A 17115-nucleotide genomic window follows, 5' to 3' on the forward strand; every position below is an offset into this window, starting at 1 on the left:
CCCAGAAATCTAGCTCTGACTTCTATGTTAATGAATCACTGGGGCAAGGAAGAAATTCATACTTCCCAACAGGATTCCAATGTGCTTAAGGAGATGTGTGCTGTTAGGTATGATCCTGCAATATTTCTGTCCCCACAAAAGATGATCACTTTCTTGAAACAGAAATGATAAAAATTCTTCTAGTTTTGATGGATCTGTTAGTCTTTGTTCGAAACAACAGAATGATGCTTCCAGGAAGAAATCTGTACACACAGAGCTCTGTAAAGGAAACAGTTAATTAAAATCAAGATTCTGGACATTCACAGAGTTTTAGGTTACTGTAAGTACTCACACTGATTTCAAAATAGAAACAAAATCTTATGTTTTGTGTGGATTTGGATATTTGGTCTGAAATCTGAGCATCAAAACATGGAGATGTTCTTGCTTTTGAATTTTTCTGAAAGCTTGAATTAACATCCGAACTCTAGAGATTTAAGCTTATCAAAATTTAGAGCTGAGCAGAATGGGTAGTCTCTACATTTTGCTTTTTTTTTTTAATTCAATAACTCTGCCACAACAACTGTGAATTGAGGGAAATTTGCATTGGGCAGCAAGGGAGGAGCAGTAGGCTTCTATCCTCTTAGAGACTGCTCCTTCTGAAATCTAATGGCAAAAATTTATCTACTTTAATAGATTGTTCTACTGCTGTTCATTCAAATTGGTGTGCAGAGGTCTTAGGACATTATTTTTTTAAGTTAAAGAAATAATAATTTTTTAAACTGTGGTTGAAGACCCTGTTTGAGTCAAAATTAAAGTTTGCATTTTATACAGTAATATTTCAAATCCTGTTACACCAGATAATTCTTTAATTAAGATTATTGACATTGTTCTTGAACTTAGAGTATCATTTAAGAAGTGCATTTTATTTTTCAGAAGGTCAGAAAGACCTTTTACGAGTCAAGTTACAGATGTGCCTAATCTCCTTGATGTTTTTATTTTGAAATTTTTCTAGTGTTAATCACATGAGGTTTGCGAAAGGAGAGAATTTTTTTTTTTTAATCTTCTTATTTTATTGTATGTTTATGGCATGAGAGAGTGTTTTCAACTAAAACAACCTTCGTACCATCTTTATGGTTTGTTTTCATGCTTCCTGCTACTCATTCATTCAAATTACCCATTTGCTGGTGGATGACTGGCCACATTATCATCTTCCTCTTAAAAGAATTATGGCAACTGTATCTATAGATTTTTGCAGTTGATTTGAAACAGTTCCTTAGTTGAAAATGCAAAAATCTGATAACCTGAAGTTCTAAGAAGTTGCAATAAATTTAAAGCATATAAGCTAAAAAATATATTTTAAATAATCACAAATTAGAAGAAAATAAGGTTGAGGAGTTTTGATAACTATTTTAAACAACATTTGGGTTAATACACAAGTTTCCAATAGAATTAACCTTTCTTTTTACTTCAGTAGTTTTGTTGATATCATTCTTTTTTTACTGCAAACTAATGATGCCATTCTTAATTCCTAGACAGAGCATCAGATGAAGCTGTGGCACTCTGGCATGTCTGTCCACTGTAATTACTTTCTTAAGATTTTTTTTTTTGTCTTTTTGGTGACAGGTTGACCTTGTTAGGTTCCAGCTGTCATGTACTAATATAGACAACAACATAGTATTATACACTACAACGACCTTCATCTTCCCATCTGTAATTGCCCTTCCTCATTGCCATTCGCATGTCTAGATAGCTTTCAGTTACGGCTGCTAAAATTATAAAGTTGATGCTGAAACTCTGTCACTTCTTGCAAATGTAACGTCTGACCTTCATAGCTGTATTCTGCCATTGGGGCCTAGAGATAAACAAGTCATTTTGTTGGCACTTTTATTCCTGTGAGCAGATGTACACTATTGAGATCATCAGGTTAGAAGTCATTGTACAAACTTGGACAACTTAGCTGCTTATTAACATAACATTAAAAAGAAAAGCAAAACATTCAAAGCCAGGTTAGATGAGGCTCTGAGCAACCTGATCTCATTGAAGATGTCCCTGCGTCTTGCAGGGGGGTTGGACTAGATGACCTTTGAAGGTCCCTTCCAACCCTAACCATTCTATGATTCTATAAAATGAAACAAAGAAATGAACAAACCAACTTGCAGCTATATTCAGAATATTACTGATTGGTGTTAAGCACTGAAAGTGTCAGTCCACTCCGGGGTCTGGTCACTTGTGGAAGTAGTCTGTCATCCATAAACCATTGTAAATAATTGAGCTGGTGTGTGCTGTTATCTCTTTGAGCTAGATCTATGTGTCCAAAATAGAATGTTGCTCTGATGCCTGGAGACCTGTGTTGCTTCTCAGAAAGGCTGAGATCTCACCTGTGCCAGCGGCATCAAAGGTTGCTGATGCCTACTACTAGATTTCTCAGAGGCTTTGGCCATATGATCTTCAATATCCTTCAACTTTGTTATTAAAGAGGGCTGAATGCTACCTCAATTCTAGATGCAGTTGCATGAAGTTTGTGCCTGCTTCTCCGAGACGCTGCTACCAGTTTCAGGATTGAAATATTTGTTTGTGGTCAAGTTTGGTTTAATTTGATTCATTCTGTCTTAAAGAATTCTCAATTTTTTGAAACTGGGTTATTTTATCTCCATTTGTAGATATGAAAACAATGAGTAGGAGTAAAGTTCTCACCTAAGTTAGAAGATTTTCCATTGGCCAAGCACAGAATGAGACTTTTTGCCTTCAGATATTTGTTTTCTTTCTCTGATTAACTACAAATAAGAGGTCTAAACCAGTTAGTATTGAAGAGTTTATCATGCATCTCATGTTACTTATTACTGTCATACTTGATGTGATACATAGCTCATGTTACTTTAAAAAGGATACTACTGATATGCAGTCAGGATAGCTGCTTTCTAAATATTTGATCCAAGGGCCTTTTACTAGAATAGTAAAGCACTACTTTTCAAAAAGTGGGATGGAAGAGCTGCAGTCAGTTGGATCACGTTAGATGTCAATTTTAATAGTCCAATGGACAGCGTATAGAAGCTGAAGCATCATCAGATGCAGTTTCTACATTAGATTTGCTGTCACATTATTACTTAATTGTTTTAAACCTTAGATTAGCCACTTTCTGAATGGGAATGGCAATGCTTCACAGTTTCGGGAGTGAGCTAATCCCTCCAGATGAGCAGTGTTAGGAATAAACAATCAACCAAAAATCCGTGCTTGCTCTGACACTGATAAGGGAATTAGGAAAAAAATATACTCAATCTAGATAAGCATTTGTAGCATTTGTTACACTTTCAAAATATAGGGTGTAGTTTCATACTTGTTTTACTATAGAGCTCATAGAGCTTAGGGGTATGAGTGGAGAACACATGAGATACAGTATTTTCTGTGATGTCCAAAACAGTCCCCCAAGGTTATAAGAAGAAAAAGAAACTGCACAAAGGAGGAAAAAAGAAGTGTTCCAACATTTTCAAGCTTATAATATTTGGAATATGGAAGATTATTTCTGAGTTCCAAAGCATGTTATTTACCACACTGAAATTGAAGCTCATGGGAACTTCAGAGGATACACTGCTTAAAATATTATTCAAAAGAAAGTGTAATAAAAAAAATTTGAAGATTAAAAGTTAGTCACAGATTATCAAAAAAACAAGGCTTTCCCCCAAAGTACCATATCTTTAAATAATTAACTACACTCACGTTTGATCTTGACACTTAATTCAAATTCAGGATAGACTCCAGACCCAAACTGAAAGAAAATGCTGGTATTTTTCCTCCCTCATTTGCAAGATCTCTGCTCAGTGCCATGGTGCTTGTTTACTTCTCTATGATGGGGCATTTATCTAGTTATGTTCCATAACACATATGTGTTAATATTTGATCATGGAAGCTGGGCTTCTGGGCAAAGAGGCTTGATCTCTTGAGACTGCCCAGATCATAGGCTAAGGAACTAAACCATAGATACGCTTTGCTTTGACTTGGATAGCAATTAGTATTTCAGATTTAATTTCGGTATCAAGTACCTACTCTATATTAGCTTCGTGTTTTCTTTTTCTTACAGTTTAGTTTGATCTTCAATCCTGTTTCAAACTTCCCTCAAGAGATCATTCACTCAACTTATTCTTTAGCAAACTGTGCCCTCTGTCTCCACTGCTTCGTTCCCTCTTTCCAGCCATCACAGTATCTTCTCTAGCACTGCTCATTGGGCACATCTTCCTTACTTGCTCTCTGACTGTTGATCTGTCAGTGCTGATTTCCTCATCTGCTCTCAGCTCTTGGCTTTTTCCCTCCCATTCTTTCTTTGGCTTCTCTGGGATCACTGGAAGTCCTACCTGCTATCGCTTTAGCTTAGCTTTTCTTTTCCATTTCTATGCGAGGCCATTTCCTATTCTGCTTCTTTCCCTTGTACTCTTCATAAGCGACTCTCACAAGCTCCTGATTATTTCTTCCTAGTTCTATTTTTAGCAGTGCTAAGACTGACTTTGACTACATGTCATTTGGAAATTTGGTCTAGTTTAGCTTTTATTCCTCTATTCCTTCTCTTTTTTTAAAAAAAAAAAGAAAAAGAAAAGAAAAAAGAAGAAAAAGGAATGGGGTTTTAGTTAAATTATATTTGTCAGAGATTGCTATTATTTCTATGCTTTCAGACTTAACTCTCTGTTGTCAAACTAGCTTTTCCTCCCCACCTGAATTAAAACCTCATTCCATCTTTGTCATATCTCTTCATGAATGTCCAGCCATTAACTCAAAACCCTAAAGGGTCTATATAGTCTTTATATTTCTGTAAATACAAACATGTTTTATTTTATACACACATATATAAAGCATAATATAATATATAAAAGCATAATCTAATATATAAAAAGAAAACAAACTTTCCTTTCTGTTACATTTTCGCACATCCACATACCATTTTTATCCGTGAAGGCAACTTTGCTTTCTTACTTCATTCAGACTTGTAAAGGAAGGCATATTTTTGGTTATCATCTTTGTCTCTCTTGCATGTTACAGACAATTGTTGATGATTTTTCTGGTATTTCCAAGAGAGATAATCTTTTCAATTCAATTACACAGGTAAAATTTTTCTAATTTTTTGTGTCAGTTACTCTAACATCCATCTGGGCATGGGAACTGCAGCCTTACTCTATTCAAATGTGTAGGACACAGCTAAATTTTTTTTTTCAGGCCATTGCTTAGACATTATCACTTCTTTAGCACATCACACACAAGCTTCATTCCACAGGTCCTTCCCAGCCAATCTACTTTCTTTTGTTGTGAATATGCCAACTTTTTCCTTCTGAAGTAATCTAAGGTGCCAATTTCTTTCTATCTTTTAATTTTTAATGTAAATACCACCATTCTTTTTCATGCTACCGACTTATCTCTGTACCTTCCTTCAAAATCTTCATCTTCTCTGTGCCTTTATGATGGATTGTTAGGTGATGTGACCACCAATATCTGGCTTCCTTGTACTTTCCCCACCACAAACTGAGATTCAGCTGGCTTTTATACAGCTGCTGAGTTTAACATAGTCATCTATAAGTAGTGTCTACTGTCCATGGCAAGGCATGGGGATGACTCACTGCATTCTGTTTCACTGGCCAGCTGATGGATGGAATCCACCATTTGTGACTTCATTATATTTCTTCTTCTGTTGCCTTAGAAACCCTGCATGGTAAGGCAAGTATATTTCCCCCGGCCCCCCCCTTCGTCAGTTAATCCCAAAGAAATGCATAGAAAACCTCATTGCTTCTGTTCCAATCTGTATTGATCAGCTGACCCACCCTTTCTCTGGGGCAAATCATAAAGCACTTGCACTGTAAATGTTTGCTGTATATTTTGTAGCGCTTTGGCACTCAAAAAGCTGCCAGGAAAGTCTGTTGAGGTCTCTGTCATGTATTGCTGTGCCTGTAACAAGACTCCTCTACATTTCATGGAAAACCTAAACTGGCGAGCAAGAGGAAAAAGGTGTTGTAGTGTATCGACTTTGCATTGTACTTCATCTTTTTATTTCTTCTTTTCATTGCATATCTTAACAGTTTAAAAGAGAAAAAGTATTATCCAACAGGTTAGTGCTTTCTAAATGTCACCTTTAGTTCCTGTAACAGTCAGTAGGAGCTTTGATGAAGGAACATTTAAGACTTGATTTTTCTTGTGGGAAAGAGGATAATTCTGAAGAGGGAGCACTAGTATTTCCCAGTGCTGCTGGTGGAAGGCAATGTGCTGGTGATGGCAGGTGCCTTGCTGAAGGTCTGGACCTTGCAAGTGCCTGACTCCCAGCCATGCTTCCTTTTACAGTCTTATAATTTCTTGGTTAATCACTACTAACTTTTAACATATTTTTTTTTTTAGGTGAAACTTGTGTTTTCTGTTTGCCAGCAGATGGCAGTGGTGTAGGAGTGTTTGAACTATACCCATCAAAAAAAGTGCTTTGCTACAACTGTTTGCAGGCTGCTGTGTACTCAGTCTCTTCCAGCTACGAGGGGATTATGAAGGTATTTCCCCTTGGTCTGCATAAGTTGATTTGTCTCATTAGCACTTTCTGATCAATTGATGTATTTTTGAAAGTGGTTTTGGCAATTACTTTTTCTAGTGTGTGAAATGATACCATCTAAGGTATTAATGAAAATGGATGCTAACGCAATAAACAGAAGTACTTTCTATATAGCCTTTCCCTAGTGACATGGGAGTATTAAGCATCTTCAAGCCTCTTTATGTTTGGAAATGACCAGGTGAACATTTTCTGCTTTGTAAATTAGTATTTTTAAAAATCTGTTTGTATCATGATGCACGATTTGAAATGAACTTGTTTCGATGTCTTTATAAATTAAAAGATACATCACTGCATTTATCCAGAGTGGCTTTATTGGAGTGGGATATAATGAGCTCTTAACCCCTTGTTTGCACGAGCGGCTATTGGTCTTGCTTCCATCTCCTGTGATGAAGTCCTGACTCTACATTTTCTTCCCACTCAGGTCAGGGCTGAAGCGGGGTGCCCGTGGTGTCCCACAATGTGTGCTGCTGCTGAGTCGTGCCTGTCAGCATACAGATGCCCGAAATTAAATATTTCAGCCTCACACTGAAACCCCCTCCTTAACTGCTGTCTAAACCTGAGGATAGTTGCTCTCTAAACCTGAATATACCTGTAATCTAAAAGTTTATGTATTTTTGGGTGTTAATTAAAAATTAATAAATTGCATTCAATGCAAGGCCAGAATTGTTTTAATTTTGCAAGTGCTGTGCATCCCAGTATCTTATTTGTGCTTGAGCCTCTTCAAGACTCAAAAAATAAAGTGTTTCTCTACTTGTGTCCCTGACAGTAGGCGAGCTGCGAGACTGACTTACATACACTGATAGCATAGGGTGCCTCACAAATTCAGTTGTTTCAGCTCTTCTTTTTAGTGCAGCAGAATTCCGGTATCATGATGACTCTCTTTTATATAACACTTTGTTTCTTAAGTGCACCAAGTGTTTCTCAAAAGCTCTTGAAGTCATCAGCTCAGCTTCACCACACCTGTGTCAGCTTGCTTCCTAGTTGATGGAGGGAAAAAGGCAAGTTGTCTCCAGTCATGACTCAGGTCTTAAGAATATGGAAACAGCTCCCAGAGGCTCTTTCATTTTTGTTGTGTAAAGAAGTTTAAAACTACTCGTCTTTAGCCTACTGCACCTAGACTTTCAATGTAGGATTTTTGATCAGTTGGCTCAATTGGCTAAACTTAGGTGACATTAATCTCTACCACACTTAGTCATTTGAAGAAGTAAACCAACACTTGTAGCTATTCTTCATAGTCTTAGAGTTAATCTGGGGAAAAAAAAATAATTTGAGTAGGAATTGAGAGACAGGTAGTTGTATAAGTAGTTAACTCAAGTGGGAGGTCTTGCATAAAATTATCGATATGAATGAAAACATGAAAATAGCTGAGAAATTTCTAAATGTAGATCAACTTTTTAATTGAGTGCAAGAGGAAACACAAGAAAAGAAAAGAAGAAATTAACAGGAGAGGAGAAAGTAGGGAAGACTTTTAAACGAGGGGACAAGAAATTCAGCAGAGGGTCAGTAAGGTAAGGGCTGAAGGAGTATGGTCAAAATGTTTGCAAGAAGAAGGTTTTAGGAACTGGAAGAACTGGCTATACAGGGAGGGAAGCAGTGAGTGATGTTATCAAGACAAGTCAAGTAGGAGGTGGCTGATATGACTAGTATTCTTTTTCCCTTCTTGTTAAGATGACATAGGCAATATGTTCTTCCTTCACACGCTAAAAGAGTACCTTGACTCTATCTGCAAGGTAAAGGTGCTTGAAAATATCATGCAATGTATGGCAAATGCACATTTCTCTGTAATAAATCCTAGCCTAACCCTATTTTCTGACTGAATTGTAGTAAGTATATAAATATAATTTACTTTGCAAAGTGTAATTAAATATGAGACAAAATACTTCTGAGAGACTCCACATGAGACATGACAGCCTTAATTTTATTTAATTTTAGTGTCTTGTCTTTGTCCCCTGGGTTTTTTTCTCATGGCAGTACAAATTATGGCCCTGCTGTGCGGCCACAAGGTTTAAGCTGAGGGCAACCCACAGAAAGGGATATATTGAATCACTGGTTCTACTACTTACTGGCATCTAAAACTTAAGAAGCTGTGGTTACTTCTGTTGTTGTTTTTAAGCTTCTATGATGTTTAGAGAGACAGTGATAAGTACCAGCCTCTACAGAAAAAAAAAAAATCTTTGGTCTTAAATTCAGAATCTTTTTGGGGAAAAGGTTTTTCCATTACATTTTCACACTTATTTTTCTGGGGAGCAAGAGGCACCAAACAGTCCTGTTGCCAAATATTTCTTATCAGCTAAAGCCAAGCATGTAATTTCTTATGTATTGTGAAATTTATATAGGCTGCTGGCCTTTCTGAAATATGCAACAGTTAAGCTCTTCAACTTCTTTTGGTGTTTCACGTGGGAGCTGTGTGGAGGAATTCTAAGTTCCAGTTCGTAGCCTCCAGGTCATTTTCTGCTTCAAAATAATTGAAAATACATAGGAAAAAAAAGAGGAGTTGTCAAAGATGAAATACATTCTTAAAGGAAAAAAACAAAAATCATGCTCAAATGCAGATCATGATTTGGTGGATGTTTGTACAGCACTGAGCACACCAGGGTTCTGGGCTGGGGATACAGAATATTGTTGCAATACAAATAAAGACTGCTCACACTTCAATAATTTAACACAGTGCTCACAGGGCCAGTGGACTGTATCAGTCAATGCTTTCTGTAAATACTGAAAACTGTTCACGTGAATTATCAGCATGCTTATGTAGCTCCAATATTGTTTGCTTTTTGCTATGCCTTTTAATTTTTGATGGCATTGCCATTTTGAGAGGGAATTTATGTAGTGTATTACAGAGAAGGAGGTATGTTGTACGTAATGTGAAAATGGAATGACTGCATCCAAGGTAAAAGGAGAACATGAGCATCATTTCTCTATTCACAATTAAAACATATCCACAAAAAAAAAAAGTACAAATTTACCCATAGAAGGATATATATGTGTCTCACAAATATGCAGGTACCCTTCGCCCCCACTCCAATTAGCAGAATAATGGGGAAAAATGTGCTTTCTAATCCTTTTTGGGTGAAAATGATATGCAAGGTTCAAATCCAAAGGAAGAGATGGGTAACAGGTACAAGATGAAGGTAGGAAAGGGAGGAGAAATGAACCATCTGACTGGTTCTGTGGTTATTTCATCTCTTGCCTGTGAGGAGCAGTGAGGTCTCGCACTGTGGGTGAAGGGACTTACAGGGCCAGAGAGGGCTGGTGCGGTGTGAGTAGAGGGGCTGGGACAGGGAAGCAGGAAGAGGGAAAAATCTTTACCATTGATGGAAGCATTAGCAACCAGCCAGCCAAAAGCACTGTAAAAAGAAATGAATGACGTTGCAAATGAAGACAGGTGTGCTTGCAATGGCAGGCAAACATTTCAGCGGAAAGAAATGCCCTTACCCCAGCAGGGTAGGAATAGTGCTCCCTGTGATCCACACAGGGACAGGGCAGCTTACAGCGGCCATGAGAAAAAGGTGCCGATCTCCTTTCAAGCTGTTGTGTAGACATACACTATCTGCAGACACTTGTTGAAATTCAATTCTGTGACAGTTGCATCAGTCATCTACTCTTTTGCTTGTGATTTGTGAAAGAGAGGGGAGTTAAGCAGACAAGGAATGTTGCAGTGTACTTTGTGTCCTGTTGATGGAAACCAGATTTTTATGAATCCAGTGATACAGTAAACTCTACTAGAATATGCTTTTTATGATTACCAGAAATGCCATAACATTTCAAGGTACTGGCTTCTGAGCATATATTTATATGATTGAAAAATCTTTGAGGAGAACAGATGTGAACACTGGAACCAAATGAGAGCATGTATTTCTCACATCTGTCCCTTTAATCTTCTGCATCTTTGTGACTCTGTCTGGAATTGTAGGATGCTATATCTGTCATATGCCAACAGATGGCAACATTATAAGTCCATTTTTAAAGATGTTAGAAATAACCAACCTCTCAGCTGCTCCAAATTTAGTCAGAAAGAAATAAGGAAAACTAATTGCTTCTTTCCTTGGATGTAAAATGATTTTATGTGCCAGTTAAAAAAACAACAACTACCCCAAAAAACCCTCACCAAAACCCCCCACAACCACAAGTACAGTTATTTGTTCCTTCTCTTTTAATAATTCTTCCAGCACCTCTGTATTTTTCTTCTTCATACCTTACATTACATTTAATATTCAGCGTTGTTTGACCTGGTTTCATTATGTTACCCTTTTTATGAGTATGTATGAAACAATGTTCAGTGATGTTTCCTAAGCCTTTTGAGATCCCAGAAGTAATAAAACTTTAACATGCATAGACATCTCCAGTGTTTTCTATTGGTTTCCTTGATATGTTTGTATAATATTTTATCAGAGGCAGCAATAGCAACACAGAAGTCACAGGGTGAATTCCCATTGTTTCACATTATACAGAAATCAGATTAGATGAGCCATTGATCCTGCTAGCTTAAACTATGACGCTTTGTAATAATACTGAATGAAATTCAGGCTGAGCCTTTACAATTTATGAATAAAGCAATTTGCTTGGCTTGCTGCAGCCAGCTCACTCGTGTCACTTGGCCATGCATGGTGCATCAATGGGTTGGGAGGCTCACGGCAGCTTCTTCAGCCTGCTCAGCAGTTCAGGGAGTTACTCCAGGGGGTAGCACAGCAGTGCTGGGTGATGAAATGGGGTGTAAAGTGAAGATACCTCGGGAGGCAAACCTAAAAGTATTGTGGTAGAGGTGCAACATAATTGGGCAAAGTCTTTAGGGGATCACCACTTCGCTTGAAATCATGTCTGCTCCAGAGTTTACTGATTTTTCCTTTCTCTCCTTGTGTGTATATAGTTTTAAAATGTATATTGTACACCCAACAGATCTGCTTTTTAGTATAAATAACAAACTTACTTTATATTTGAATTAGAATCTTAGTTGAAACAAAATATTATTCATGTGTAGAGCCTTCACTAGTTTTCTAAAAATACTGTTCCTTGAAATTAAATTTGTGAGCAATCAGTCTTTAGGGATAATCTGCACAAAATCCAAGGTAAGATCATTCAGAGTTAGAGGCAACACTGAGAGTGGTAATAGGCTGTGGTTAGGGGTAGGAGTGTTGCTGAGGGATAGGCAACCTCCAGGCTGAACTTTTGTATTAGCCCAGGTGAGGTCTCTTCCTCTTCAGGCGGATAGATGCACAAGAAAGTCCTGTTTGCTTGAGGTCCCATTTTTACAAAGAGATTCTGAACACTTAAAGGTGAAAAATCCTTTACAAATATGGGATGATTATTGCTATCATTGTGGCTGCTTTTAAGATTTCTGTGTAAGCGTCAGCACCTACTTGGAGTCTTACAGCACAGCGTCATTGAACTGAAGAGTTCAGAGAATGTAATCCAGGCAGGACTCGTGATTTTGTTACAAAGCAGAGACTAATGACACCATTGTAATTTGGCTTTAGGCCAGAACCTGTTGCCTTTCATAATTAATTGACTTGTTATCTTACGAAGAAGAATGCATGTAGGTTGCACTAAGTGGTGTCAAGTCAATCTTAGCAGCAGGCAATACAGTGTACCTCAAGGGTCTGCTCTTGAACTTTTTCTCCATTGGTAACAGGCAAGTTAGTGGAAAAAGTCCTAGGTATTTTTGATGGTTAGGGCACTGTCATGGTCCACTTGGGACTCATGATGGTTCTTTTAGTGCAATCTTGAAGTGCAAAATTACGGCGAACACACCAAAGGGGTTGGTTTCAATCAAACAGCACAAACTTTATTATTTTGCCCGTAAAGTGGCCTGCGATAGGTGAAAGGGAGTGAAAAGGAAAAGTAAAGATAGGAAAAAAAAAAAAAGATAATAGCTACCACCACAGGTCCAAGGCGTCCCTATGGTCCCAGATCCAGGCAGCGTCCCGCCGGTCCTCACAATCGATGTCGATGTCGATCTTTGGTGGGGAGAGCTCTTCGGGGGTCTCATTGTTAGGGGTCGATATTTTATGCCAAGTAGCAAACCTTGCTCCTCCTTACTTCAGGGATCTCAGCCTGTTCTTGGCCCTTAGGATAGAAGTGTGTTTTTTGTATGTTATAATTAGCAAAGTTCCATTAAAGGGCACTTTCTCACCGTTGTTTTTGAGACAGCAGTTGTGATTCATCCTCCTCGATAGCAGCTGCACGGTTATCTCTGCCAGTTTTGACAACAGGGATGAGCCATGGCACCTCCGCGCCACTCTGTCTGCCGTTTCAAGGATGTTGTATGTTTTGTTGTTAGGCCAGAGTCGGCCTTGTCCATAACAGTTCTGTTCTGTTCCCGGGAAAAAAAAAACAACTGCATCTCAGGCAGGCTGCTCGCAGCAACTCATGTCAAGTTGTGAGCCTAACTTTTAGGCCAGATCAAGTCCATAGCCCACCTGGAAATCCTCAATGACAAGGCTGAGGCAATACTGATTTTCTGACTGACCCTTACGGGCACCTGGGACAGCAGCTGCTTTTCTTCCCACTAAATTTTAAATCTGAGTTGTTTCAAATATGAACCATTGACAGAGATGATACTGCCTAAACTGTGTAGCTGGCTTTGTAAATTTATTGCTCTTAGTAATTAGCTGTTTCACCCACAAGACCTGAATATGAGCTATGGGAAGAAGCTGCCTGTGGTGTGCCCCACACTACTTCTGGGGTCTACATTTGTGCCATGTCCCAGCAATGAAGGCTAAGGTAGTCCTTTCCTGTTTCTCTCCTGTAATCCAGGTCATGCCCATTGGGGGACCAACTGGATCACACTTAACTTCCCTCCCTGCTGCGCAGCTGAATTACCTTTAAAAGAAAAAAAATAGTACCTGGAAGTGAGAAGGGATGGTGCCTCCTCTGGTGTACTCTGACTGCATGCCTGAGGACCAAGATGAGGAGAGAACCCAGGCACTCAGGTTCCCCAACTTCATAAAAATCGTCCTGCAAGTGCCCATTTCTGGGCATTGGCTTATATTTCTAGGAGCTGGGAAAAAGTTCGTGTTTCACCAAAGCACTCTCTCCTTTCGTTGTGTATTTGCTGAGCTATGCCCTGGATCTTGTTTGAAAGTGTCAAATCAGAAAACAGGCTATGCTATTACCAAGGCTTAGTGTTGCTCTGCTCCATGTGGGATCTGTCTGTGGCTATTGAGCATCAACAGGGCAACTGGGCAGCCTGGGAGCTGGGAGGCTGCAGCCTGAGGAAACAACCAGCATCTTGAAAAACCCTTGGAAGCTGCAGCTGCTCACACACATATTGACCTCGACCTTGTGGAAGCTGTTGTTCAGCTTCACAAAAAGCCCGCTTCTGAATTATTTCAGGTGCAGTGCATGATTGTTTTGGTCTATGAAACCCCATACAGTGTGGGATTTGGCCTTTTTAGAAAATATCTGGAGCTACTGCTTTCACAAGGAACTGAACTTGAGGCAGCTTGCAGTCTGTGAAATGTATAGGACCGATGGGCATTGGTTTATCCTGAGAGGTGTCAAGTATGAGATCTGTTATCTGCGGCATCCTTCGAAAGGCAGAGACTCGCTGGGAGACTACGGGGAAAAGTTATCTGGCAGTGAGCAAATTGGGGCTGGGAGCTGAGCTCTGTGGCATTTAATTTAGAAATCGCAATGCTCAGTAATCCACTTTGCTCTGCATATTAGAGGGTGTTTTACTAATATATTCTGTCTGGTAGTTCTGGTGGCTTTCTGGGGCCAAATACTGTGTGAGCTGGAAGACAGAAGGATGCAGCCTCGTGTCTGCTGCTGTGACATGGTACCTGCACATGGGCTGTGCTATGGAAGAGCTACTGGCAAATCTGTGATGAAACTGCACCTGGATGCCTGAGTCGTACCAAAGAGACTTTGGGAGTTTATATCTGTAACAGCCCGAGTCAGTTAGCTCACTTTTGATCATGGCCCTTTTTCTTGCTAACTTTCTCAGTTGGTACTTTCTAGCCCTTCACCCTTGGCAGAAGGAAGGCGTCTTACCTCATCAAGGTGTCCTCATGAAATACATAAATAATACTGAAGTGCACCCGTAGTCACATGAAAAGACCTGTAAGCCATGATAGCAATGTCACCTCAACTTCCAAGACACAGACTGTAGATTTATGCAAGTATTTAATAGTGGCTTGCCAAGAGAATCGGTACTCTTTTCAAAAGGAATCTTTCTTTGTGTCTTTTGATATTTAAAGAGCTGTAATTACAATGGCAAAGCTTTGAATTCTTTTTTTCCCTGTCCTCTTTTACACACTAATTTATGGACCAATCCAACATTACAGACAAGCTAATGAAAGAACCACACACTCCCTTTATAATTTTTTCTTCTTTTTACAGTTTCACTTATGTGGATGAATGCAAAGTAGTTAATGCTATAAATAAGTTTAATGATGTATCTCTTCTCTCAATTGCTAGTTGTTGATGCTGCAGTTCTGCATAACAGGAAAAGAAAAGAATTGAATTTAAATCTTTGTCTCTCTCTTTCTCTCTCATGCTCCAAAAGGTTCTTCAAGCTACTAAATACAAGTATTGCTCTCTTACTTCTATATATTTAAAGCTCTCAATATGATTCCCTCATCGCCTCCCTTCCACTTCCTTTTTTGTATTTTTAGCTTTGTGAAAAGATCAACATTACATAAGCCAATTTGCTTCAGCAAAATCAGCAAAATTTGGCAGCTTCCTATGAAATGATGTCTTTTCAGCTGGTCAGGGTTGGTGGTGAACAGCAGCAGGTATAAAGAGGGAGGAAATTCCCACTGTGAGATTTTTACTACTGCCTCATGCAGCATCCACGTGTTGTCAGACATCGTGTAAGGAAGCCTGAGACTTGCACTCTTCGGTGCAAGAGTGCAAGAGTGCAAGAGTGACGTTCAGCCCCGAACAGCAAAGACTGCGCTACGTACAGGTTAAAGAGCTTAATAACAATCTGGTTGTAACCTCAATTGGGGAATATCTGGGTTGTCTTCTGGAGTTTGTTACAGAGTTTGTTAGTCTGGGTGCAAACCCCTGCTAAGAGAATTCTACAGCTTCCAGGATTTTTTATTTGGTTAGTCTGGAGCATAGACAGAACAAACCTAAATTTGTCTTGAAACAAGACAAGCAGGGCTTCTACAGTTCCTAAGTGGCAAAGCGGAAAGCTATCACCAACTTCCATAAAACTTAAGTTAGCAACACTAACTGTGATGGCGTTGAGGGCACACGTTGTGGTCTCTAAATAGGGAAATAAGCGCCTTGATCAGAAAGCCTACAAGGCTGACAAAGCAGTTGATCTCATCCATCTCCCATTTTTTTGCTACAGGTTTGGGAACGATCTGCTGCCTATAGCTATCTTGAGAGCGGGGCGGTAATTTCCACATAAGGGACATATGCCGAGTGAAAGGTCGAATTCTGCCCTTTTATCTAAGGAGGCAACAATAATGTAAAATACATTCCAGGATGTCTTTTCATAAAGGATTGTACAAAGATACAGATTACTCAGGGACTCATCTGTCTGTAATGCCGATGCAGTGGTGTGACAATCCCTGTCTTGAAGGGTGCAGGAAGAACATGAGCTTTGGGACTGGAGCTGCAAGATGCTATGGGACCACTGTTTTGTATCATGGCAAGTGCAACGTTACATGGTCCTTCACCATTGCATCAAGGAGCTGGGCCTGACAGAAATGATCTGCATCCCTTTAGACAAAGATCACATCCAGTTCCCTTGAGATGCAAGCAGATATTTTGTGCTAATCTCAGAAGAGAGACTGAAAAACCCCAGAGTGTTTTGCTTAGATAATATTTTCTTTCAGAAGACTGAATAAAATGTTTAAAAGGGACCAGTGAGTGAAAATTAAAGCTCCTTCCCTTGGAGAGTCCAGGTGTGTCCTGGACACTATTCCATGTTGTTATCCCCGCTCCCACTTCCCCTAGTCCCATTGCTAATTAATTCTTCTTTTGTAGCATAGGATAACTTCTATGGCAAGAGTGAAGAGTGCCTCAGCCTCTGTTGGCTGGGAGTATTGCGCTCTGAATTTAACTCCTAAACTTGAGGAATGAATACAACCAAGCATCATTGAGATGTGAACAAGCCATTTAACCACTGAGCTGTTCCACAAAAGATCAAAAGTGTTCTTTCCTGCTTTTTCGCACTACGGTGCTTCAGAAATAGGGAATGATGAGGCAGAGCGCACCCTCAGCAGGTTTGCTGATGACACCAAACTGGCTGATGTGCCAGAGGGTCATGCTACCATCCAGAGGGACCACGACAGGCTGGAGAAATGAGCTGACAGGAGCCTCGTGGAGTTCAATAAAATGAAGTGGAAGTGCAAAGTCCCTGCACCTGGGGAAGAACAACATCATGTACCGGTACCTGCTGGGGGCCACCCAGCTGGAAAGCAGCTTGGCAGAGAAGGATCTGAGAGTCCAGGTGGACAACAGGTTGAATATGAGTCAGCAATGTGCCCTTGCTGCAAGGAAGGCAAAGGATACTCTGAGCTGTGTTAGACAAAGTACTCCCAGCAGGTCGAGGGAAGTCATCCTGCCCCTCTACTCAGCACTGGTGAGGCCACACCTGGAGTTCTGTGTCC

At 39.6% G+C, this 17115-nt stretch overlaps 1 protein-coding gene across 3 annotated transcripts in view; it reads left to right on the forward strand.

Moving 5' to 3' along the window:
- YTHDF3 (YTH N6-methyladenosine RNA binding protein F3) overlaps positions 1-7011 on the forward strand; it is a 47225-nt gene extending 40214 nt beyond the window's left edge. For 2 of the 3 annotated variants that reach the window (XM_086740870.1, XM_086740872.1), the window contains one exon: positions 6346-6844. In XM_086740870.1, coding sequence (XP_086596996.1) covers positions 6346-6390 — 45 coding nt within the window. In that variant the 3' untranslated portion in view covers positions 6391-6844. Of the gene's footprint in view, positions 1-6345; positions 6845-6968 lie in introns of those variants that run through there. The other variant, XR_015257704.1, reaches the window with a different exon arrangement.
- Positions 7012-17115: the final 10104 nt, after the last annotated feature.

The sequence above is a fragment of the Chlamydotis macqueenii genome, chromosome 2 (assembly GCF_036417535.1).
Source record: "Chlamydotis macqueenii isolate bChlMac1 chromosome 2, bChlMac1.mat, whole genome shotgun sequence".
NCBI lineage: Eukaryota > Metazoa > Chordata > Aves > Otidiformes > Otididae > Chlamydotis > Chlamydotis macqueenii.